General features: G+C 46.7%; 1 protein-coding gene across 2 annotated transcripts in view; it reads right to left on the reverse strand.

Moving 5' to 3' along the window:
• LOC120095612 (uncharacterized) overlaps positions 1 to 25,558 on the reverse strand; it is a 121,360-nt gene that overhangs the window by 8,895 nt on the left and 86,907 nt on the right. Inside the window, exon 4 of one of the 2 annotated variants that reach the window (XM_087577267.1) lies at positions 18,467 to 18,512. The exons of the other annotated variant lie outside the window; for it this stretch is intronic. Coding sequence (XP_087433393.1) covers positions 18,467 to 18,512 — 46 coding nt within the window. The remainder of the gene's footprint in view (positions 1 to 18,466; positions 18,513 to 25,558) is intronic. 2 annotated transcript variants of the gene reach the window in all.

Genomic DNA, 25,558 nt, shown 5'->3' on the forward strand with positions numbered 1-25,558 from the left:
TGCCAGTACCATGGGATGATCACCATGAACAGCAGCAGCAAAGTAGTGGAGTCAACCAGAGTCTAGAGTGCTACAGAGGGCAGAACTGGTGAAGAGACTCAAGCCCTTTGAGGAACCCAGAGGGTCATGTATGGATCTCAGATATTGGAACAAGAAGCTGTAAAGTTGAAGTTGCCATGAATACCCCAAGATGTTAGAGATGTCACAGCTGTGGGATATATGCTGAGGAAAGCTGCTAACAGGGAGTTGAACAAGCCAAAGAGAAAGAATTTTGTTGTAGTCATCAAAGCAGAAAGGATTTGGAGACGTTAAGAGGGCTTTGACCTCAGACATGGAGATGCAAAGTTTGGAATTTGCCCAACTGGTTTTCTGTCTTGCTTTGGTCCAGTATTTCCTCACCATGACGTTTTTGGAATGGTAGTGTATATCCTTTATGATGTTGGAGGTATGTGATCTGCTTTTTGATTTCTTAGAGATTACAGTTAAGAGATTGCATGAATCTCAGAAGAGACTTTAAACTTTGGACTTTTAACAATGTTGAGATTGGTAAAGGCTATGGGACTTTTGAAGTTGGACTAAATGTATTTTGCTTTATGCTATGTTTGGGTGTGGTCTCCATAGTCTCATTTGTTTAAACAAGCCTATGGGGGACAGGGAGTGGAATGTGGTGGCTTGAATATGCCAGGGAGTAGCATTATTAGAAGGTGTGGCCTTGTTGGAGAAGATGTGACCTTGTTGGAGGAAGTGTGTCACTGTGGGGGTGGGCTTCCTCCTAACTGCCTGGAAGCCAGTTTTCTCCTGTTTGCCTTGGAACAAGATAAAGAACTCTCAGCTCCTCCAGTGCCATGCTTCCTGCCATGATGATAATGGACTGAACTTCTGAAAGTGTAAGCCAGTCCCAAAAAAGTTATCCTTTATAAGAGTGGACTTGGTTATGATGTCTCTTCATAGCAATGAAGAGACAAACCCTAAGACAGTTGCTCTCTCACATTGCTCTAAATTTCTGAGGTGTATTTGTGGGATTCACCAGCCTGCAGGTCCAGATGGACATGACTGTGTTGGCATGATTTCCACCCCACTCTCGCTCTAGGTATAAAGTAGCCACAACCATGGTGCTCCATGGGGAGCTCCTGGCTGGATACATTATGAGTGAATCTCTCAAGAATTTACAGAAATAAAACATGAAGAGACATACAAATATTTACCAGGCCTAGCCCTTCCTTTTAGGGTATTAATCTTTAAAACTGTCATGGGAGACCATTTCCTTTCAGAAAGGTTTACAAATGGCTCAGTGTGTTCTGGGTATAGTAGCTGGTATCTGTGATCCCAGCAGTTGGGAGGATGGAGAAAGAAGGCAAACTCAGAGATCAAGAACAGGTTAGCCTACATCATAGAGTGTTCCAGAATAACCAGGGCCACCTGTCGGGGTGGGTTTTGAAAGACCTTGTCTCTGAATGAATGAATGAACAAAATTTCAGTATGTCTGGAATTTAATTGCAAAAGAAAACCTGGAAGGGACCCTGTTTAATCAAATAAAATATGGCATCAGGAAGTTAGTGCATGCACTCTAAGACAGAGGGGGCCTGGGGCAAGGTGTATATTCTGTTTCTGGATCACAACTTGTCACTGGGTTGAAGACCAATGTTTGCATCTATCTGCCTGAGTTTGCCCCTGAGGATCTGTCATAGCTTGAAAGGAAGGGAGAAAGTCTGTGGAACTGGAGGCCCTGAAACCCCCCAGTAAGAAGCTTGCTGAGAATAAAAATTCAGGGGCTGCCTGGACCACTTAATCTCTATACTTAATCTTAGTGAAGTTCCCATAGATGAAGACTCCAGCTGAAGGGTAGTGCCAATGTGGCAACAGTGTCATGCAGATTGCTATTCTGAAAATGAGGTAGAAGACAAGACCAGGGTTAGGCAAGAGGCAACTGTGAGTTAGAAACCTCCAGATCTCAGCAAGCTTTAAAATCACATGGGGTATGCAAAATACAGACTCCTGGATCTTTTCTAAGACCAATCAAGTCCAAACTAGCAGGCTGTGGGTCCTAACTGTCCAGGACTATTCATTATAACAAACTGGAAATGTTCTGAGTAATGGTTCACTGTGCTAGTTTTCTGGGGTAACATGTTGGGTGTTGCTTTTGCTCTTCCTCAATCTCTTGCCTCTAAAACTCTCCTTTCAAAGCAAATGTCAACTCTCTGAGCCGATACTGAATGGCTAGAGGGGCTGAACCAGAGAGCTAATTCCCATCAGTCCAGGTGTTGATGGAGTTACTCAACCATTAAATATGAGATGTGGGAGGAAGAGCAGAGAGACCCGGACAGAAAGAGTTCCTCGGCCAGATCTTTGTACACATAACCCAGTTCTGCGTTACCTGCCTTCATCTCTTGGAAGCTACCACCCTATTGAAAGGGACTATGGTCTCTGGAGCCTAGTCAGCAACAGGGAGTTAGTCATCCTTAGCCTTAGTCATCCTAAGATCATGGAGCCATCTCAGAGTTCACCAGTATGATGGTTTGAATGCATATGGTCAGGGCTGGAGAGATAGCTCAGTGGTTCAGAGCACTGGCTGCCCTTCTAGAGGACCTAGGTTCAATTCCAAGCACCCACATGGCAGCTCACAACTGACTGTAACTCCTGCTCCAGAGGACCCAAGACCCTCACACAGGCCCCCATGCTCACAGGGAGTGGCATTATTAAGAGGTATGGCCTTTTGGGGTAGGTGTGGCATTGTGGGAGAACATGTCATTCAGGGTGGGCTTTGAGACCTCAGATGTTCAAGTCAGATTCAGTGTCCCACTCTCTCTTTGTGCTGTCTGCCCATCTGAATATAGAAGTCTCAGCTCCTCTCCTGCACCATGTCTGTCGGCTGGCATGCCACCATGCTTCCTGCCATGATGACAATGGACTAAACCTCTGAACTGTCAGCCAGCTCCAATGAAATGCTGTCCTTTATTAAAGTTACTGTGGTCATGGTGTCTCTTCACAGCAACAAAAACCCTGACACAGTCAATGTTTGCGGTTGTAATATTTCCTAGCTGTCATCTTTAGGGACTCCAAAAACCCCAACTTCCTTCAGATTTCCTAATGAGTGACAGGAATATTCAGACAGATTCACCTCTGCTCCAATTGTTGAGCCCTGCACATCCAGGATGTGAGGAGTGTGAGGCTCCCTTATGGCATTGTCCGCTCGCAGCAGGCTTCACCTGAGGAGTCTAAGCCCACACAGGGCACTCTTGCAAGCTGGAAAGAGCCTCAGGTTCCCTCAGTCCTTGTGTGGATTTGCTGGCCCCATTTCTGGTACCCTGGCCTTCTCAGGAGTGTGAAAATCCACCAAGGTCCTTTGTAAACCCAAGTGAGGATTTTGAGGCTGCATTAAAATGCCTCCTTCTTCTCTGAAAAAGGATTAGGTGCAACCAAGTGCTTGAGCCTTCAGCGCCTTTGAAAAGAAACCCGGTCTTAAGTGTTAAAGCTCAGATTCCGCGAGGTCGGGCAAAGGCCTCCTCAGGAAAGCGGCCTGGCTGACGCAGCTGCTAAGACCCAGCGCCACCTTTTCATGGCAACTCCATTCGTGCCGGCTGGGGGTGGGGGCAGACCAGATGTTTTAAGGGGATTATCGCTGAAACAAAAGCCACTTTTCCTGTGTGCCACCCACTTCTTAAAGGCAATTTTTCCACACAATGCCACCAGAATCGGTGGGAATGGAAATCCGAATTTCCATCTTCTGATGGCCTGCAGAACCCTAACCTCTGGGAGCCTTATCTCCGTGTCCTCACTGAAAAGTATGACCTTCATCAAGGCTGCAGTGTCCCCTTCTCTTCAGAATGCAACCATATTTAGAAATAGGATCTTTAAAGAAGCCATTAAGATAAAATGGGCACACACAGGAAGGCCCAAAGCAGTCCCATCTTTGTAAGTTGGGGAGGGGAGATCAAGTTGCAGTCATGTTTGGGAGGCCCAGGGATAAGATGACATCTACAGGCCAAGGACAGAGGCCTCCGGAGATATCAACCACCCAAATGGGAAGGTCAATCTCAGCCTATCTGCTCTGGAATTATGAGAGAAATAAATTCTGTTGCTTAAGCCCTAGTTTACTAATACAGCCTGTATATTAACAATGTGCAAAGCAAGGCGTAGCCAGATTAGGTAACTGACCCTGGCACACAGGTTGGGAGTTGCTCATCTTGGACTAGAGTCTGATTTTCTCTGTTGCCAAAGTCCTGTGTTTAATCCTTTTGTTAACTCCCGAACCTGGAGCCAGGAGGGGCTCCCAACGGTCTGGATTCCTCACTTTTCTGTTGATTCATTCGAACAGATGCCGAACAAGAAGCAGCTTCAGGAGAGGAAGACTTATCTGGATACAGTGAGGGAGCTGTCCATCACGGGCGGGTGACAGAGAGAGGCACAGCTAGCTCACTGCATCCAGTCAGGATGCAGAGAGGTGAATGCCAGGGCGCAACTTGCTTTCTCCTTTTTATTGAGTCTGTGGCCTTGGCTCGTGCCACTCACATTCAGGTTGGCTCTTCCCTCCCTCACTTAAACCTGGAAATACCTTGTAGACACACACAGAGGTGTATTTCCATTGATAATTAAGGTTAATCACCACATGCTCTCCTGACAAGAGTTTCTGCCTAAGCTTCACAATGTCTTCAGAGATGGAGCAGGAGTTAGACCAGTGCTAGTCTTCAGGGCCCAACCAGACCACTTCAATGACTAGCCACCAAGGATGGGGACTTCCATAGCATGAGGCTTGACTAGGGACTTACTCTAGTTTTATTCTGATACTGTGATAAAACACTCTGATCAGAGCAACTTAGGGAAGGAAATGGATAGCTGGCTTATGCTGATGGCCACGGTCCATCATTGAGGGAAAGTTAAGGCAGAAATTTGAAGAAACCATGGAGGAATGTTATGAATGTTGTTTGTTGGCTTCTTCTCTCCCTCACTCAGACTCATGTTAAGTAGCTTCCTCTTACAGCCTAGGACCACCTTCCCAGGGAATGATACTGCCCACTGTGGGCTGAGCCCTCCAACATGAATTACCAATCAAGACAATCCCTTACAAACATGCCCACAGGCCAAGCCAAGAAAGACAATTTCTCAACTGAGGCGCGCCTCTCCGTTTATTCTGTACTGATACTTAATGCTAACTAGGGCAGTGGTCAACCCAGGCTTTCAAGCAAACTGACAAAGAAATACTTGCAAATTTAAGCACCCTTCTAGACTAGCTAAGAGCTCCATAGGGGTGGACTTTTGAAATCTTCAGTTTTCTGTAGATTCTCAAGGTGACAACAATGCAAAATCAAATTATTTCTTCTGAATTCAAATATTCCCCCCTGGAAAGAGGAGGGACACTCATGAGACTCAAGAAGTATAGGAAAGTTGTAAGGCTAAGAAAGTTCCTGAAACTTACAAGATTCACAAAAATTCCTGCCCAGAGTTATCCCTGGCAGGTACCTACAGCTTGTGCAGGGAACTTGAGGGATCTATTTCTGTGAATTGTCATCCACATTGTGCAGGCTTTTTAGTGATGGAGTTACCTTTAAATCAACCATTCTCCTTTAAGTAACACCTCATCCATGCTCCCATGAGTAGCTCCAATAAACCCACTGACTCATCAAGATAGACTTGGGTGAAACAGTTTCTTTGGTCTGTTACTGGTATCCTATCTAGGCTGAGTAGGTGTTTATCTCCATCATCCCAGGAAGAGTTACTCAGTAGGTACATTTGTTACAATCTTTACAATTGTCCTTCAAGTTTAGAAATAACCTTGTAGGCCACAGCTCTTAGTAAGCAACATTCCTCCATGGCCTCTGCAACAGCTCCTGCCTCCAGGTTCCTGCCCTGTTTGGGTTCCTGTCCTGAGTTCCTTCAGTGATGTGGAAGTGTAAGCCAAATAAGGTCTTTCCTCTGTAACTTGCTTTGGTCATGGTGTTCCTTCACAGTAATAGAAACCATCATGAGACAGGGCTCCTCATGACAGCCGATTCTTCTATAGCGTTCTTGTGTCACCACAAAGAAGAATGTAATGGTCACACCCCGGGTGAAGCAAACAAACAAGGAGAAATTTATGCATGACGGATTGTAATTTGAATGGAAAGTGCAAACTCTGAACTCTCAATAGTTTTGGAACATCAACAGAATGGGTTAGTAATGTTACAACTTTGAACAGACGGTGGGGTTCAGGATGCAAAATTTGAAGGGGGTATCAATGTGTGTTAGAGTTCTGAGCTCTCTGGATGGTGGTGGTGGTATGCTAACTGAGAGAAGGCCTCTAAAGAATGAGTCTGTAGAGAACAGGACATGGACAAAGAGCAGGTCACCCTCCTCCACTTTGAATCTCCATTCTTGACAGAGTCCTGTGAGTGGTTCTTCAGGAGCTTTAGAATCTAGGAGGAGAGTTGTCCCTTTGGCAGACTTGCCAAGTGCTGCAAAAAAGACACAGCATAGTTCACTTGGATCTTGTATATCTTGGTATCTTGGTATAAAGGGAGCTGGGTTCCAGAAGAAAAGATCCTTTAAAATGTGCCCTTCCTTGAGTGGGCCAAGGAAACATCTGGGCACACCACCTACTATGCATATTCTAGTAACTTTGATGTCAAATTTCCCATCAGCCAACCTTGTACCATCCCCAATAAAGCAAGGGGGCATTTTGTTCATTTCTCCCTGTCCTTTTCTTGAATGTTTATGAGACCAGGTCAATGTCTCATAGGCATCCCTGTTCAAAGCAGCAATCTTGAAATACCACCAAGTGCTGTTGCCTCAGTCAAAATCTATTAGCTTTAAGAGTGAAGCCAAATGTTACCTGCTATGGGCTGAATTGTGTCTCTTTTAAAAAGAGATAGTATATTAAATCACAATCCCCACTACTTTAGAAAATGGGATCTTCCTTGTAAATAGGATCATTTCAGATATAATTAGTTCAAATGAGGTCATTCTAGTAGAGGCAAGCCCATGTGACCAGTGCCCATGTGACTAGCTCCTGTGTGCATGATGGCCATGTGAAGAAACACAAGGAGGAAGCCATGTGAGATGGAGATGAAGGTTAGAGTGATGCAGCCACAAGCCAACAAGCTATAGGACTTGGAAAAGTCAAGAAGGCTCCTCTCATAGGAGCATCTGGAAGAACCTGGCCGTGCCAATGCCTTCACTTCAGACCGTGAACGTTCGAACTTTAAAGTAATTCAGTTTTGTTGTGTTGAGTGACCTGCAGTTGCTCTCAGGCATCTCCAGTGCCAACTCATTATCTATGGCCCGAAATGACTTCTATCCAGCCAAGCGTGTTTACGGACATGGAGAAGAATTCCCGGGTTGTAATTACCTTTTCGTTCTGCTGTTACTTCCGAACTCTACCATATGTGACGCAGCCCTTATCATTCAGGAAAATTACACTAATTGTGAATTTGAAACTCAGCAGGTAGAGGAACCTTCCATCAAATCTGGCAACCGGAGCTGGTAACGGTGAGTCAGTCAGGAGGTCAGAGGAGAGAACTAACTCCTGCGAGGTGTTCATGGACCTCTCTACACACATGCATGGCACAGATGCCTGCAAGATACATACACACACACACACACACACACACACACACACACACACTTACATGTAACATCCGAGAATCCTGACAACCTTCATGAATATTTACTTTCTATCATTGAGCTAGACGGGCCTTATATGCTGCTATCAGTGTTAGCATCATCAATACAGGAAGCACTGCAGCAGTGGATGGCGAGATCTTACCCTCATGGCACCTCAAGGCACACTTGCCAGTGACTAGAAACATCTTCTGTTTTCACAGGATGTGCTCTCAGCATCCAGGAGGCCAGGAACCTTATGAACACCCCACGGTGCCAGGCCGCTGCCCACGGGAAAGAACGATCAACTGCACATGCCGTGTCACTAAGGTCCTGAAGGTACCCAGGGAAGTTGGATCTCATCCTCTTCCTTTTTCTCAGAACTGCCTCCATGAGAGCCAGCGGTAGAACATTTTCTCAAGTCAGGATTGATGGGGGAGGGCCCAGCCCATAGTAGGCAGTGCCATCGCTGGGCTGGTGGTCCCAGGTCATATGAGCAAGCAAGGAGTAGCAAGCCAGTAAGCAGCACCCCACCATGGCCTCTGCATCATCTCCTGCCTCCAGGATCCTGCCTCATTTGAGTTCCTGTCTTGACTTCCCTCAGTGATGAACAGCAATGTGGAAGTGTAAGTCAAATAAAGCCTTTTGTCACCAACTTGCTTTTTGGCCATGGTGTTTTGTCAATGAACTAGAAACCCTGACTAAGACAGGATGATATTAACACGAACAGAAAGCCTGGGGATCTGTGCCTACACTGCTGTGAAATCTGAGGTTAGAAAGAGCACTGGGCCTGGGCAGTGGTGACTCATGCCCCAAATCCCACACTCCTTGGGTTAAAGGCATGCAGGAAGCAGGTGGATCTCTTTGAGTTTGAGGCCAGTCTGGTCGACAAAGTAAGTTCCACGCCAGCCAGGACTACATAAAGAAACACTGATTTGAAAAACCATAAGGAGGGCGAGCGGGGAGTGTGAGCGAGTCGGAAGCAGGGAAGAAGCTAAACTAGGTCGGGCTCAGAATTGCTACCTCTGCTGTTAGAGCCGCCCCAAAACCTGCAAGTTTCTAGATTAAGAAACTGTCAATTCCCTTGAGCACTTCTTCCAATCCTGGGCATTAGCTGTCATGACTAGAGGACACCAGAGGGCGCTCAAGAAAGGAAGAAGTGGCCCTTTGACCACCAAAGTGTTCTTTTCTGTCTTTATATAGTCTCAGGGGTCAGGGGGACAGATAGCTCAGCCATCACAAGCCAACACTGATTCCTCCTAATTCCCTGCTTAGAGAGGTTCAGTAGAACTTCCTGACACAGGTTAAAGAAGTCTTTTCTGGCTGGCTGAAGGGGACCTATAGCTGTGCACCTTCACATCGTGAGCCCTTCCTCATTGAGAGGGAGATTTTGATCTGAAAGCAAGTCTTGTAGATTAATGTTGAGATGGTCTCTAAAGACAAGGTTCGTGTTAGGTCCTTTTGTAGCATGGTTAAAATTACAGGGCTTAGAAGCTGGCCCCAAAGGTAGAGCCTATGGTGGTAATTGCCAGCGGGTAACAATCCAGTTAGATGGAACTGCGTTCACCTGTAGATTTAGGTGGACCAGACAGGCAGTGAGTTAATTTCCTTAGGCGTGTGCCAGCATGTCAACAAAGCACTGAAAACCAGCTGGGCTAAACAAGTCCACTGTCTATTAGCTCTGGGAGCTGGAAATCCAGGACCAAGGTACGCTGCATGAAAGTCTCCTTTCATTGAAATATTCTCTCCAGTGCGGAGAAAGAGGATCTTGAGATTCAGGGATCCCTGAGGTGGAGGTGGGTAAACATGCCCTCTGCCTGAGGGGGTTGAAGCTTGCAAGATTTTGGAAAGTGCCTCCCAGCTTTGCAGACACAGTGAACAACTGCTGGTGAGAAAGGGGTGGGATGAGGGTGGGGGCAGACCAGCCAGTCAGGAGACTCTCCAACTGTTAGGCTGCCACCAAGACACACAGAGCGAGTCAGGACTGCAGCTTTCCTGGGTCATCTCCTGGGCTGTCTTGAGCTTTTCTGTGATGGGGCTGCTTTTCTGAGTCAAGCTTGCTCGTTTCAATAACCATGTTCCTGTGGGCGACCCAATGAAAGCTCACTGGTTGACCACACTGGACTGCGCTACAAGCACTTCTGTGATCTATCACGGGTTCCTTTTCTGGGGTGAGTGGGAGTGTATCCCATCTCCACACGAAAAGTTTCTAATGCAATACATCAGCTCCAGAGCTTCAGGGGACAGTCAACCCCAGTTTCTGGTGTCGCTGGTAGTCCTTAGCATGTCTTGTCTTTTTTTTTTTTTTTTTTTTTTTTTTGGTTCTTTTTTTCGGAGCTGGGGATCGAACCCAGGGCCTTGCGCTTCCTAGGTAAGCGCTCTACCACTGAGCTAAATCCCCAGCCCCAACATGTCTTGTCTTGTAGGCCCATTATCCAAGCCTCTGTTTGTATCTTCAGGTAGTGCTCTCCTTGTGTATACGTCCATCTCTCTCTGTCTATCTCCCTGCCTTTGTCTCTCTCCCTCTTCCTGTCTCCTTTTCTTTCAGAAGGGATTAAACCCATGGGCTCACCCATCTTTGAGCATCTTAGTTAGTGCTCTAACGTGGGTCTACATCCCCAGCATCTCAAGTTCCCCTCTTGGGAACAGAGGCACAGGGCCTTCAGCAGCAGAGAACACCTTCTAGGAGGTAGGGGTAGTCGTTTCAGTCAGGGAAAATGGGATTTGTCTTGGGGAGTGGGAGATTAACATTGATTATTGATTATTCTTTTCCAGGAACCGTTAGCACTGCTTCTCGGCGCTTTGGATGCACTCTGGTGCCAGTTACAATAAATGGAAACCACATTTGACTTAAAAAGTGAAGCTCACAACGATATCATATTGCACAACGAAACTGCGGCAGGGCAGGGGGCGGCTACTGTTTCAAGATGACTTGAGAATTCAATACAACGTGGGGTTGCATGATTACATGCTTTGAAAGGCACCTCACAGATGGGTTTCATAATTGAGAAATGTATTTGTTCTTTGTTGCTGTGTAAAAATAACATGACTCAAATTTTGGAGTTGGATGCCTTCCTGGAATGATGTCCCTCCACCTTACAACACTTGGGAGCACACACAGCAACAGCGAGGGGTGGAGGGCGGGGTTATAAGTGCAAGCCTTTGGAAAGAGCACACACTGCAGGGAAACGCCAAAGGAGTTTGCAAACAGATGCTGAAGAAGACAAGCCATACCTCAAGCCAGCACCCTGAGGCTTGTGTGGTGTCTAGAAAAGTAACAAGGAGAAGAAAGAGTGGAAATATTCTTGGAACCAAGCACCTCACGAAGCAGGGAAGTCGCAGCGATTATAGCGTAAGGTAGTTCCCTGCTCTGAGAAGGGCACTGGGGAGTAGGCTCCCAGGAACTTCCCTGCTTTGAATTTCTAGAACATTCTAAGATCTAGCTCCAAGTAAAAACAAAGAAGGTACTCTTTAAAAGAAAGAAGAGACTTCGCCCAAGTATCAAAGACTAGGACTTTCTGCTGTTCCCAGAGCAGGATCTCCTCACAGCCCTTGCTCTGAATCTGCCCCTTCAGGGTCACTTTCAACACAGAACATTGTTCAGCTTTCCCAAGTTCCTAGGATTCTGGAACTAATGGAATCTTTCGGGTGCCTTCCTCTTCCAAAGATATACGAGGCTCTGAGGTTCAATTCTGGGATGGGAAAGACATCCGTTCTGGTTTTCCTGCACCTCGAGTAAAAACATGCAAACAACCATATTCCCAATAGACAGTAAGGCATGGGGCTTGGTTACCCCTTGACCAATGACTTGTGGTGTCTTAGAGAGAGCTCCTCCCACTCCCCAGACACTGAGGCAGGGGGCGGAGCTGTGTGTCTAGCGAGCTGCAGCCAGGTGCAGACTCAGACTGTAGCACCTCCTGCAGAGTTCCTGATTCCCCAGCGCCTGAAGGAGACAGAGAAGATGCTTTCTCACAAACTCTGCCTGCAGCAACTGCTGCTGGGAACTCAGAAGCAGAAGCAGGGCTTCTGGGCTCCAGGGATAAGGAGCAAGAAGATGGGGAGCTGTGGTTTAACGGTGCCCAAATACTTCCCACCGAAGGTCTCACAAGTATTAAGCCAACTTGAAGACTAACTGCTTCAGGTTTAACTATCCCAAGATCAAGGCTAGTGTCCGGGGAAGGCTAGTGTCCTGTGGAAGAGTACTATGCCTGAATGGCCTATAAGTAGATACCTGTGTCCCCGGAGACTGGGAAGATGGCTCAGCTTCCAGATAGTTTAGCTGAGAGATCTCCAGGAGGTGCCCGACGTTGAGACAGACATATCGGGTGAACGGGAGCTGGTGGATCTCTGGGGTCAGGATCTCATGGGTGGTGGGAGGTGAGACTGGCACCAGCCATGTTGGCACACGCGCCCCCTACAGGCTGAGCCGTGAGAACATGGGATCTGCCCTTCTCTCTCCCAGAAGCATAATTCTGAATAATTTTTGAGTGACAAATGCATTTAGAGACACAAAACCACACAGGCGGAGCTCTCGGCTAAAGTGGAGAGAGTTATGGGAGGAGGGTGAAGGCAAGGGATGATGGAGAGATTGGTGTCTTGGCCCTCTCCTAGAAGCGTTCAACAGAGTGACCCTTTCCTTCATTTCTGAATCTATAAACACATTCTGGAATGCTCTAAGGGGGGGGCTCTCAAACTCACAGAGGCCCATGGTATAATGACTGCCTACTAAACAGCAGAAACTGTCTAGGAAAAGCTAGGTCATTGTTTTGTTGGAAAGTTTGCTGATGCAGTAAAATGAGTGCATCTGGAGCTTCTGACAGCACTCAGGGTATTGGTATGCAGTCCTAACTGAGTCCTAGAAGCTTGCCCAGGTGGTGCTGTGGGTCTCCAAAGAAATTCAGTGTGTGTGTGTGTGTGCATGTGTGTGCACACACACTCACAAATGTACACATACACACACTGTATGTACATGTTCAGAAAGGATGACAATGGCTCCTTTGGGTAACTGAGGCATCACATGCTTAGCAACATGCTTACGAGAATGATTTCAAGAGCTTTGCTGCTCAAGTTCAAGTCCCAGCCCCGTCACGTACTACTAGGCTGCACATGGGCAGGGGACTTAACCTATACCTGTTTCTTCGCATGTGAAAATGGTCGTGACAGTGACCGTACTTGCGGTTATTAAAAACTAGGTTTATCTATACACCTGAAGCACCTAGAGGAGACTTTGCCATTCGACAAGGACCACAGAATCACTTGACATGGCCTGGGGGGACTCAGTAGTTAAGAACATATACTGCCCTTGCAGAAGACCCAAATTTAATTCCCAGCACATTTGTTTGTAACTCCAGCTCCAGGGGATCTGACACCTTCTTCTGGCCTCAGGGGCCTCCTGTATACACACACACTCACATGCCTGTGCACACACAGGCATCCACATGCACACACATACACACAGGCTCACATGCACATACACTCACACACATTCTTAAAATTCAAACAAATAAGTCTGGTGTACTGTCACAAGAGGTCTTTCTATCTGTATATTGAAACTTGGACGCTATTTTATGTTGATTTTCAGAGGATTGGTGTGAGGGGTAACTTTAGTTGCCAACCTGACATACTCAGGAAAGGAAACTGCATTTGAGGAACGGCCTCCACCGGATTAGCCTACAGCCATGTCTGTGGTGCGTTTTCTTACCTTCTAACTGATGTGGGACGGCCCAGTTCACTGTGGGTCGTACCATCCCTACCCAGGTGAGCCTGGAGTGTGTGAGGAAAATAGCTAACCATGAGGCTGGGTGCAGATATCATGGGGAAAGATACCATGGGTATCCTTCCATGGTCTCCACTTGAGTTCCCGCCTTGGGTTCCCTCGGTCATATAAACTAACTAAATGTTTCCTTCCTGGATTGCTTTCCATGGCGGTGCCTATCATATCAACAGGAAGCAAACCAGCATCAATGGACTGAACAAGCATAAAAGCTAGATGCTTCAAGGCCTGGACCCTTTAACTTCTGGTCTCAAGACTTAAAGAAGTAGGTGTTAAGTGGTTCCTTCAAGGTTAGATGTGAAGCTCTTGAGTAATGGGAGCCCAGGTTGTCTGGAAAGAGGGCTGCATGGCTCTTGAAGTAGCAGATACCTGGTCCCTGATCTCCGTCTTTCCTCACCACCAGTGCCTTTCCCGCAGCTCTGACATCGTTGTCTGCCATTTGCTGTCTGTGAACAACGCTGCTGTAAACATTTATACGGCAGTCTGGTTTAGACATATGTTTTCGTTCCTCTTGGATATAAACCAAGGGGTGGAATCACTGGGGCATATGGCTTCTCTATTTTTAAGCTTTTTGGGGATGTGCCAACTTGTTTTCCTAATCAGCTGCATCATTAAGCACTGCCACCAGCAGGGCAGGAGGGTTCCGATGTCTCCAAACCCTCCCCGGCACTGTAATGACCGGCTCTACTCTCACCCACCCTGGTCGGTGTGAGCTGCTACCTCACTACCTCAACTAGCTTTAAGTTGCCTTTCCCAGGTGGCTAATAACAGGCTAACTTGTCATGTACCTACTAGAGAGGACCTTAGAACATGTCTTTTGTACGTAGAGACACAGTATGGTAAAGTCCTTCATCCGTTTTTAATTGGGTGGCCATTTTGCTATCGAGTTGTAAGACTTCTTCATATATAGGCCAGACAGTCGTTGTCCTTTCCAGACGTAGGACTTTTTCCATTCCTGGGGGCTGCATTTTCAGTTTCTTCTGGCCATTATTCACAACACGAAGACATCCCCTTCTGCTGACACACAGTTGCCTTCCTGTCGTTGGTTTTACTTCTATAGTTCTGGCTAAGAGACCATTGCCCAAGCCAAGGCCACAAAGAGCGCTGTATCTTAAAGTTTCAGTGTAGCCCTGCTCTTCAGATTTCTGGAACATTCTGAATTGATTTTGTTCGAGTGAGCCTGTGTGCATGTTCACGAGTGTGTATGCGTGTAGCGTTGTGTCCGTTCATATTCTTTTGATGTGGGTTTCCACTGTTGGGACTGGGTTCCTACTCCCTGCTATCAGGAGACCTCACAAGGTGATGCTGATGTGCTCTCTGCTGCCTCTACTGGATGCTGACAACCACGTCCTTACAAAGACTCGAGGCCATGAGGACGCTTGCCAGGTGTACTGCCTTCCATTCAACAGGGAGCAAGGAGGGCAGAGAAAGCAACCTCCTCTCATTTAAGGACACTTGCTCCCCTCCTATGTGCTCCTGCCAAGAGCTCAGTCTCTAGGGCATGCTTAGTCTGAGGACACGAGAGCATTATTCCGAGTGGATATGTGGGTGCCTGAAAGTTGGGGTCTCTACAGAAGACAAAGCAAAACAGAACTGGATTTGGGGGTACCTGATTTCTGGGCTCAAGGGCAGTCCCAGGATTCAATATGCTTCCAAGTTATTTTTCTCTCATATCATATTTTTATTTACTCATTGACAGAAGGCTTGGCACGTACAAGATGATTCTGAAGCAAATATTTAGGGTGGGCTGGGTAAGCAAATATATAAGGTGAGCCATTTTACAAATGCACTGTGGCTCTTCAGTTCTCATTCTTGTGAAGACTTTTAATACCCACCGTGGGTTTTCTGAGACTGTGGTACCACTCACCACCCTAGACCCTTAAGCCAGCCTAACTGGGGTTCTAGATCCATTAGTCCAACTCTTCCCATACCCTCGGTTATCCAGCCGGCTTCTTACTTCAGTGCGTCACCTCTGGAGCTGTACGCGTATCACAGCATTCTTCCTCACTTTCGATTCTGGGAACGGTTTGTCAGCCCATGGAGAGCTGGCTGGGATGTCGTTACCATCCCCATGTTTTCCAGCAAAACATTTGGATTCAGTTCAGAGAAGGAGCTGGAACTCCAGACACCGAAGCAAAGGAAACCCTCAAAGGGCTTCCTCCACATTCAGGAACAGATTTGCTGCTTGAAATATGTTGTTCTCTTACCCCACTCTTTTTTTTTCTTTTTCTCTTTCCACTTTTAAACAAAGATGTGAGCATTGTTTCCCAGGACAATTGCACTGTCCGGACTCAGGGACTCACAAAAGTGTCAATGCAACCCATGTTGGCTTTTTTCTCTCTCTCTTTAAACTAATTGTAATAAGTGGTTGCTGTGAAAACGCAGGCTTCCTCAGGCCGCCCTTCCACTGACCCATACCCTGACCTGCCCAGACCACCTTCTGTCCAAGAGGGGGAAAGTTTTGTTCATAGATCAGATAAAACCCGGGTTTACCCCTAGCGACCAGCAGGATTAATCAGGCGCCAGTAAAACAGCAGACAGCAACACTAAAACCCACTCATAGTAAGACGGACTCACACCAGGCTGCACTCGACCCTGGTGCTCACCTCCTCTGTCTTTTGCCCTGAGATGCTGAACCTGCTTCCCCAGTACTGCGTCACTTCTTAAAGAGAACTACTTGCTTGCAAGCTAAGAAGCAAGCTACCTCAATAGGCTACTCAGCCAAGCTGGCTAGAGAGCACAAGGCTAGAGAGAGAATTTGCTGTGGGGGGCCCTTGGAGGATTAGACCACGGTCCCATCTAAGACTTCCTGGCTAACATGTAACCCAGAGCAAAAACTATGTAGCACCGTGTGGTTTAGAGTGAGCCCAAAGGCACTGACTTCCGTGTGGGGCCTTTTAAACATAAATCTTTCCAAAGTGCAAAAAGTAACATTAAACATGGCCCACGTGTAGATACAAAGGCAGAGAACGGCAGGGAACTTTCCGAACTCTGGAAAGTTTTTGCTCAAGAAAAGAGCCCTTTGGGGAGGAAGCTTTGTCAGGGAAGGAGATGTCAAATTTAACTTTGAGGCAAGCTTTTTATTTCTACTACTGACAGAGAATCATTTCCTTAGCAATCAATGTCAGCTTCCGCTGTTTGTTTGTTTTTATGATAGTCTGGTCCCAGGGCAAAGCAGAAGGTAAACAGAATCATGGTTTAGACTGAGATAATTTTTGTATCAAATCTACTATCATCAAAGTGTCTTCTTTCCGATTTGATTTGAAAACGTGTTTTCAGAATAACTTAGATCACTTCTGGTCATTAAATACAGCGATTGCTGGTATTGTAAGAAAACCATGGAGAGGTGACAAAGATAACAGTGACCCTTACGACAGGGTGACAGAAGGGGGAAAATGAAGGATGCCACCCATCAGCAGTCCAGTCCGGAGTATTTGACTCAGCAATATTTGAGATGGAAGAGACCTGGCAAAATGTGTCTATACGGGAAGGGGGAAAGAACACATGAATTTAAATCAGATGACAAAGGAATTCTTATTAGGCAGTAAAATAAAATCCATTTTTCCCCTGACCTGCGCTTTATAGTAAGTATTTCAAAGCCAGACCGGCTTTATTTCCCCGTGCCTTCTGGAAGCCTCCCCCAGGACAGAGGGCCCATGCTATTAATCTTGACTCAGTGAATGAATGTATTAGACGGATTTCAGTCAGGACCTTCCAGCCTTAAAGAGCTCCGAAGAGCCCAGATAAAGCGACCGTGTTTGCTCTGGCGATACCACAGGGGTGATACCATTTAATTCCCCTTTCATCTCTACGGGAGGCTTCAAAAGCCAACAGGTTTCCTTTCTGCCTCCCAGAGAGAGAGCTTCTGCTGCTTAGGACCGCTGAGAGACTGGAGGTGGGTGACCCTCTCCATTTGTTACCGTGGAAGCCGTGGAGAGGCGGAAGTAAGCGCGAGAGAACAGGCTTAGGGCACATTCCTCCCCGCTACCCGAAACTCACCGCCCTCCCAAATGGCCAGTTTGTTTTTTGATTTTCCACGGTCCAGCCCTGTGTTTAGCACAGAAAGACACTTTGGAAGCCACAACACTTGTCGTCCTCTCCAATACACACAAGGACAATGCAGGGGGCATGTCTGCTTTGTCCTGTCAGGCAAATTATGATCTAAGTTTTCTGTCAGTACCACTCTGTGTATTTCTGTGTATTATTTAATGCAATAGTGACCTGTTTGTGGAGATTGTAAAATACAATTAAATTTCTAGCTTAAGAGGGGGAGAGAGGAGGGGAGGGAGGGGGAGGAGAGAGAGAGAGAGAGAGAGAGAGAGAGAGAGAGAGAGAGAGAGGAGAGACTTTCTAAAATAAATACAACCGCCACTGTGGATTAAAGGGGTAAAGTAAGGATGGAGAGATGGTTCAGGGGTTAGAGCACGTGTGGATCTTGTATGGGACCCAGCACCTACAGGGGGTGTCCATAGTTCCAGGGGACCGAATGCCCTCTTTTGATCTCTGTAGATACTAGGCACTCACATGGTACAAACATATACATACATGCAGGCAAAAGAAAACCCCTCATAACACAATAAAATATCTTTTAAAGTGAAATGCTAAAGAAAATTAGAACAGGTTTTAGGCTAGAGGAGAGATTTTTATGACTCCACGTGTCACTTACAGGGGATCCCAGAAGGAAAAAAAGACGCCAGGGACTTGTGTAGCGAATGGACAAGCCAGGGTGGGTTAGACCAACTCATAAGGGAATTAACAACCAGGCAGTGGCTGGCCATCACAAAACAGCCAAGGAGACCACCTAGTTCGTTACATTTTTATAGTACGTAAGAGGACAGGGCACCCATTAGCCTCTTTATCTGAAGATATTAATGTGGACAGAAAGGGCATGCAAATCAGGAAACATTTGATTCAGTCGATTTGTGTTCCCAAGACCCGGTCTTGGGATAGGCTGAGGGAAACAGAACTTGGAACCTAAGGGGGGAAAAGTCATAAGGACTTACAAGTTCTTACAAGTCAGAGACTGGAGTGAGTTTTCACAGCTTTAACCTGGTTAGTAGAATCATTAGCACGTGTGGAAGAAAAGTTAGTGGGGAGTGGGTGGGGTTAGAATGATCTTACCTCTTCAGTCACAGAGAGAAACTTCAGGAGGCTGAAGGCAGAACCCCTGTGTGGCAAGAAGACACCCACCAGGGTCGATCTTCAGTGTCAAAAAGTAAAACAAACAAGAAAGGCAAGGTTTCCAAAAAAAAGTTTTAAAATCAGAAAAACGGCTGGCAGGATTGCACTTTTTAATCAGTTAAACATGAGTTTGATCCCCAGAACCCATGGTGGAGGGAAGAACTGGCTTCTGAAAGTTGCCCTCTTACACACACACACACACACACACACACACACACACTAAACACACCACACACACATATACACACACCACACACACACACACTACACACACCACACACATATATACACACAACACACACATACACACAACACACACACATACACAACACACACACTCATACACACCACACACACATACACAACACACACACAACACACACACATACACAACACACACACAACACACACATACACACAACACACAATACACACAATACACACATACACAACACACACACAACACACACATACACACAACACACAATACACACACATACACAACACACACACAACACACATCACACACACATACACACAACACACAATACACACAATACACACATACACAACACACACACAACACACACATACACACAACACACAATACACACACATACACAACACACACACAACACACATCACACACACATACACACAACACACACACAACACACATCACACAAACACACCCCACACACACAAACACACCCACACACACACCACACACACACACACACACAAATAAACGAGACTAAGCTTTAGAATGCGATAAAACAACTAAATCTTTCAAGTAGTCTTCATATTATGGGTTAAAAATGAAAACCAAGTCATTTCAACCAAGATGGGAGAAATCAACCCTACTGATCACTGACAGGATGTGGCATCTTCAAATACTTTTTCCTCCAATGAAGAAAACTGTCCAACTTTTAGACCTCACATACGCCGGGGGACTCCAAAATACACCGAATATGCAACAATACGAGGATTTAGCTTTTGTCTGACTCTGTTAATCTCTGAAAGGCTTGTTTTTGATGTGAATTAATTGGATAGTCTAACATGTGCCTGTCTGCCCATCAAAGTATCTGTGAATTAAATGACAACTGGTGTAGGCACTTGGCTGTGCAGCCGCAGTGTGGCCCGGCCCCCTCCCCGTGTTACATAGTCACAGAGGAGCTGCCAGAAGGGCTCTGCCTTGTGAATTCCCACAATGAGCAAGGGACAGAGCCTCTCTGGCCAGAAGCAGAAAAGATCCTCCCAAGCCTTAAGATGCACTGGAAAGCTAGTATCTGACCAAGAGGTCTCTGAGGCAGCAGCCTTTTGTGTTTATACATTGGGAATATCTCCATCGTGGTGCAAGTCTTAATTTTCAATCAAAATGGTCTGGGAAAAAAGGTTTCTCTGGAAAGCGATGGAGAAAGTAAGCCTAAATCTGATATCTTCCTGTGCGGACTTCCCATTCATCCCTCAAATAAACGCTATTAAACAGTTAAACACATGATATCTTTCTTCAGCGGATGACTGAAGACTGTTCTGTCCGTTAGCAATGTCAATTAACCAGTGCGAGTCTCAAGTGGCGCTGGGTGTACAAGGGATAAAGGATCGTGGCTCTTGAGGAGTCCCAGTTTGGGTGCCAATGTAACAAGAAGCTCAGAGCATTGTGGCCTTGCCCGCTGTCCAGTGATGGAGCCCTAGTCGAGACCTTTCTCAGTCTGGATCCTATACCAAAGCCCAGATGAATGAACTACAATGGAACAGGAAGGGGAGACACCACAGACGCTTCCCTGGTTTTATTTTATTTTAAAAACTGGACATAAAATATGGGGTTAAAAAAAACTCTACAGATAGTTCAAGGACCTTTAGACTTGGATACCTTGAAGGAAGCCTTTGGCCTGCCTGTTTAGAGGACATTTCTATTGAGTGTGTGTACGTAGACATGAGTGTGCGCAAATGCTAGTGCAAGTGCATGCAAGCCTGTGTCTCTGACTATACCCTTAGAGACAGAGTGTTTCTCCTGCCAAAATACACACACAGCCTGGGATTAAAGGGGCTGAAACCTACCAGCAAGTTCTTAGCGCCCTCCCACAATCATTAGACCAAATCCACATCATTCTAGATTCATTTTCTCCTTTATTCATCCGTCCAACTAATTCCTCCCGCATTCACCGGGCTTATATCTTAATCTTTTCTGTTACATAGAGAATACGTAATGAAAAGCTGCATTTTCTGGGTACATGCACACATTTGGAACGGATGAACCATATGTGAAGCGACATACAATGCCGAATGCCGGCTGAATGGTGTCCAGCACTAAAAACACTGCGAACCCAGGAACAAAAAGCAGACGAACAAGAGCTAGCGCCGGCCTGGCCTCTGCGAGGACACCGGGGGATTCGCCGGGGGAAAACATGGGTATAATTTCACTGTTTTCACTCACGCAAGCTGTGGGAAAGGAGTCACCATCTGATGTTTGATTGTGTGGGGTATGTTTTCGGCAGTGGCCTTGTATTCTGCATCGACAAAAAAAAAAGTAAAAGAAAAAAAAGAAAGAAAGCGAAAAAGAGGGGAGAGGGGGAGGTGGGGTGAGGAAATAAAAAGGAATCCAGCTACATTTGCTGTTTTCAATTTGCTGCTTTGGGGACAGACACAGCTGACAGTTCTGACCAGTGGCCACCTGAAAATTAGGGCCAGGACCTGGCTACTGTCCCCTCTGTGGTGTCCCCCACCCCCCAGCTGCCTGGGCCTCCTTTTATGTCGATGGTACTACAGAGAACTTTTATCCACTCTCCCCTGTCGCCTGGTTAACTTACAGCTGAGCTGTGGGGCTGATGTTTGCCTGATTTAATAAAGCCTTTTATCTGAGGTAGTGGCTGAGGAAGGAAGGTGGGGGACCTGGCAGCACAGAGGGGAAGGGGCCCAGCTCTCACCAGCAGGCATTTCCTGGCACAGATGAGGACAATAGGAGAGGGTGGCCAGAGGACTCCCAGGCAACACGTGTGGGACTGGCACTCAGCTGCCAGGTGGCTCCAGAGGGCAAGTCCCCAGATATAGGGGTTGGCCATGTGGTTTGTGGATGGGGACAGGTCAGTAGTGGATAGCAGCCAAAGATTCCAGAAAGAGCTAGGTTTGCCCTCCCCCAGGGAGTGCTAGAGTTAACAAATATGGAGGCTACCGGGCTAAATCTGTTTCATAAGAGCAACAAGCATTAAAACGATGCACTTGGACTCCAAATTTGCCTGTATTTTATCAACTACGTTTCCAGGGTGGGAAAGCCCCCTCCTCGCCAACTGGGGAGGGATAGACAGCCTCCCCAGTCTTGTCTCAGGCCATTCAGAAGATGGTAGGGAATGGAAGGAAGACACTTTCCAGAAAGGGACTGCTGGGCCTTGCCAGTAAATGCACGCTGCTTCCCACACCCGGCTATGCTACAGTAGAGAGCCTTCTGGTTTTCAATCCATGCAAGGAGACGTTGCTGGTGAGCCCAGACAGAATCCGGGGCTATCCTTACCAATGGGCTGTGCATGATTTTATTTAGATCGTGCTTTAAAACCAGACTGAACTCCCTGGACAGCAACATAGCTTTTTCTAGCAGTAAATATGAATAATGGGAGGTTAGAGTGCCAAGATTGTCCTATCTGTGAATACTGGGACCTCTCCGCTGCTGTATTCCAGCTCTATCAAGTCCCTTACCAGCCTTGGCTACTATGGCTTTGGGTTTGAATGGCGTGTGTGTGTGTGTGTGTGTGTGTGTGTGTGTGTGTGTGTGTGTACAGTCAGCTTAACTTTATTTTTTTTAGATAGAGTCTCAGAGAACCTGGAGCTCACCAATTCAGCCTCCCCACGCTAAGATGACCGTCTCATACTACCATGCCCAGCTTTAGACTCTCAGGACCTTGACTTGGGCTTTTATGCTCACACAGCAAATGTTTTACTGACTGAGCCATCTCCCCAGTCTTCTAAGGGCTACTTTGATCACCTGTGTTTGCTTTCACATTGCAGAAGTCCTACTGGCTACAGGGATCTATCCATAGACAGGCATTTGTGTATATGGCCAGGAGTTCCCCAGGTGTGGGCCTCCACAAGGTGTCTCCTTTAGAGCAATGGGAGATGGAAAGTGTCTCTGCAAAGAGCAGGCATTCAGGGAGCTCAGATCTCATGATCAGATAGTTCAGAAAGCCACTGCCTTCTCCCCTTCTTGGTGTGGTCACTCGAGCTTAAGATCAGTGGTTTCTGCAGCAAACTGGCCCAGGAGATTAGGGGAAGGTTTAAAAGAATTCTTTTCCTATACTGTGCCCTTTCCTGGAAGGCTCATGTAGCTGCTTATGCCGGCCAGGAAGAGGAGTGTGGGTTCCCCCACGAGGGGAAATTGCTCTGTTTTCAAGCACAGTGCAGGGCCGTAATGACCATTTATAATGGCCACATTAGCATGGTGCAGCAATAGACCTACAATAAATTAAGGCTGCATTGCAATTAGCACCAATGATCACAGCTGCCCCATAAATGGCATATGCACTAATTAAATAATTTGTCACTTGACTGTTAAACAAACAACTCAGCCTCTTTACGTTACACTCTGCCATTTCCAGCACTGCCATGGGCCATTAACCCAGAGGAGGGAACAGCTCACAGTGCCCACCATCCTGGATCCTGGAGCCACACCTACACAGCAGGATGAGGGGTGACGGGGAAGATTCAACAGGACCACAACTGTCTTCAGACTGTGAGCATCCTCTCGGAATGTGAGTTCCAGCAGAATGAAGCAAATTCTGCCTCTCAGGCTTTTGGAAAACAGCCGGTCCCAGGTTACCCTCACCACACACCATTAGATAGGGCCCTGCCTGTCCCAGGTTACCCTCTCCACCAACCACTAGATAGGTCCCTGACATAGAGAGTCTTATCTATCTTCAGCCACAAGTTCCTCTCCATTTACAATATTATATATTTAATATACAAATTATATTTACAATCTAATAGACAATATATAGTGACATATAATATATATTTTATTTTTGAAAAATACTGTCAATAAAAAATAAGCTTCAGGGGTTGGGGATTTGGCTCAGTGGTAGAGCGCTTGCCTAGCAAGTGCAAGGCCCTGGGTTCGGTCCCCAGCTCTGAAAAAAAGAAAAAAGAAAAGAAAAAAAAAGTTTCAAAGCCCCTCCCCTGAAACCCACAGGGCTGAGCCTCCATCAATGGACTGGTCCACTCAAGGGGCCCAAACACATTTGCTCTCGCCACCCCTAAAGACGATCCTCTGAACACTGTTGCGCTTGGACCAAGCCTTGAACAGAGGGGACACTTAAAGTCCACATGGTAAGAGCTAGGGACTGGCTTCATTGTTAGGGTAATCAGGTAAGGGGACCTAAGAACTCTGTCCTTTAAGGAATTTGGGTACAGGTGAGTGCAGGCCTTGGTGGAATTAAAAAGCCTCCTGGCAGCCTGTCCACTACTGTGGGGCAGACCACCTCCCACAGACAGAAGAACCAGCAAGTTCAGAACCCCGATAAATGTCCTAATTGAGAAGGCGGAGTTCAAACTAGCTTGCAACCAGGTCCCTATCCTGGAGCATGTGACCCCGACACCCCACTAAGAGAACCAGGAAAACAGGTTACAGACCATGGAATCCCGAGTTCTCCGTGCTAATGAGGTATGCAGATAGGCCCCGAGTGTTCGGCCAATGAGCTTCCCTTCACGGAAAGGGTGTTTAATCTCTGGGTCACCCTGAGTAGTCATAAGCATTCTCATCCACCATGAAGAAAGCAGTTTGGACAAGCAAGGACCTTCTCCTTCACCAAGGAAGCACGGGCTAAGATAGCCGGCCCCCATCTGAGACTGCTTTCTGCCTTCCCTGAGCATCGAAGGCCCAGCACCTCATTGTCGAGGAAGAAATGCAGAAGGGCACCTTGGATTGATGTCTATATGCAGGTGAGGGCGGGCACAAGATAAGGCAAGGCCTGTGATTGGGTGGTGAAAAAGTTAGGCGGGCACAGAGTTTTGGAGAGAGGAGAGAGGGAGGAGAGAGGAGAAGAACCAAGATGGAGGCAGAGAAGGACCGCCCAGATCTGTGTGGCCTTAAAGGGCCACAGATAGTTATGAATATTTCATAAGGGATGGATTTTTATAGGACAATTAGTCTTATCTAGGTGGGCAGTTTATATCAATATTAACTGGTTCAGAGTTTACTGTGTGGATATTTTTTTGTGTGGTGAGACTTGACTGAGATAAATCTGGTTGATAAATTACAAGCTACTAGAGTTTTGATTTTACCAGGATACTGGGAGTTGTGACTACAACCACAGGGGGTGGACAGAGTTCACAGCAGAGAGTCACAAGAGCTGCTGCTGGGGTAAGAAGCTGGGGGCAATGGGGGGTTGGCCGTGGAGGTGAGATGGCCACAGGGCCCAGAGAGTACCGGGCAACGGTGTGGGACGGAAATTGGAAACTCAGTGAGTCGGGTTGAAACGCTTGATGAAACTACCCCGCAGATGCCATGTGGCCCGCCGGGTGCCGGCAATAGTGTGGGTTGGTGCTTTAATTTATCTTTAATATTTACCACAACAGGACACACTACTGTTTGTCTCCACCTGCTCCGGTCTTGTATAAGGCCAATACATTAGGGGTTTGCCTGTTCATTCTTGGCTGTATTTGCAGTGCCCCGGGCAGGGTACGGCACATAACGTTTATTTGTTTAAGCCTTAGATAAACGAAGAAAAAGAGGTTCTATAGAGCATAGAGTGCCTGGGAGCCTAGCGTTATCTACCAAGGAAGACTCTAGACATGGACTTAAAAAAGTCAAAGTCTTTATTAGCAGGCTGGTGACTACATTAGGTGTTCATGAACCCAGTGTAGCCCTGAGTCTTTCTCAGCATGAGTTTTTAAGCACAAAAAAGTCCATATCCTGGGTTGACATACATCAGTTAACAACAACAGCTGGCCAGAAAGTGAAATCACCAAAGTCAAAAGGCAAGGTTAGTACATTGAGAGATTTTCCCAGAACTATGGACTTCAAGGGATCAGGCCTTTGTTTTAGTT

Source organism: Rattus norvegicus, chromosome 11, assembly GCF_021556685.1.
Source record: "Rattus norvegicus strain SHRSP/BbbUtx chromosome 11, alternate assembly SHRSP_T2T, whole genome shotgun sequence".
NCBI lineage: Eukaryota > Metazoa > Chordata > Mammalia > Rodentia > Muridae > Rattus > Rattus norvegicus.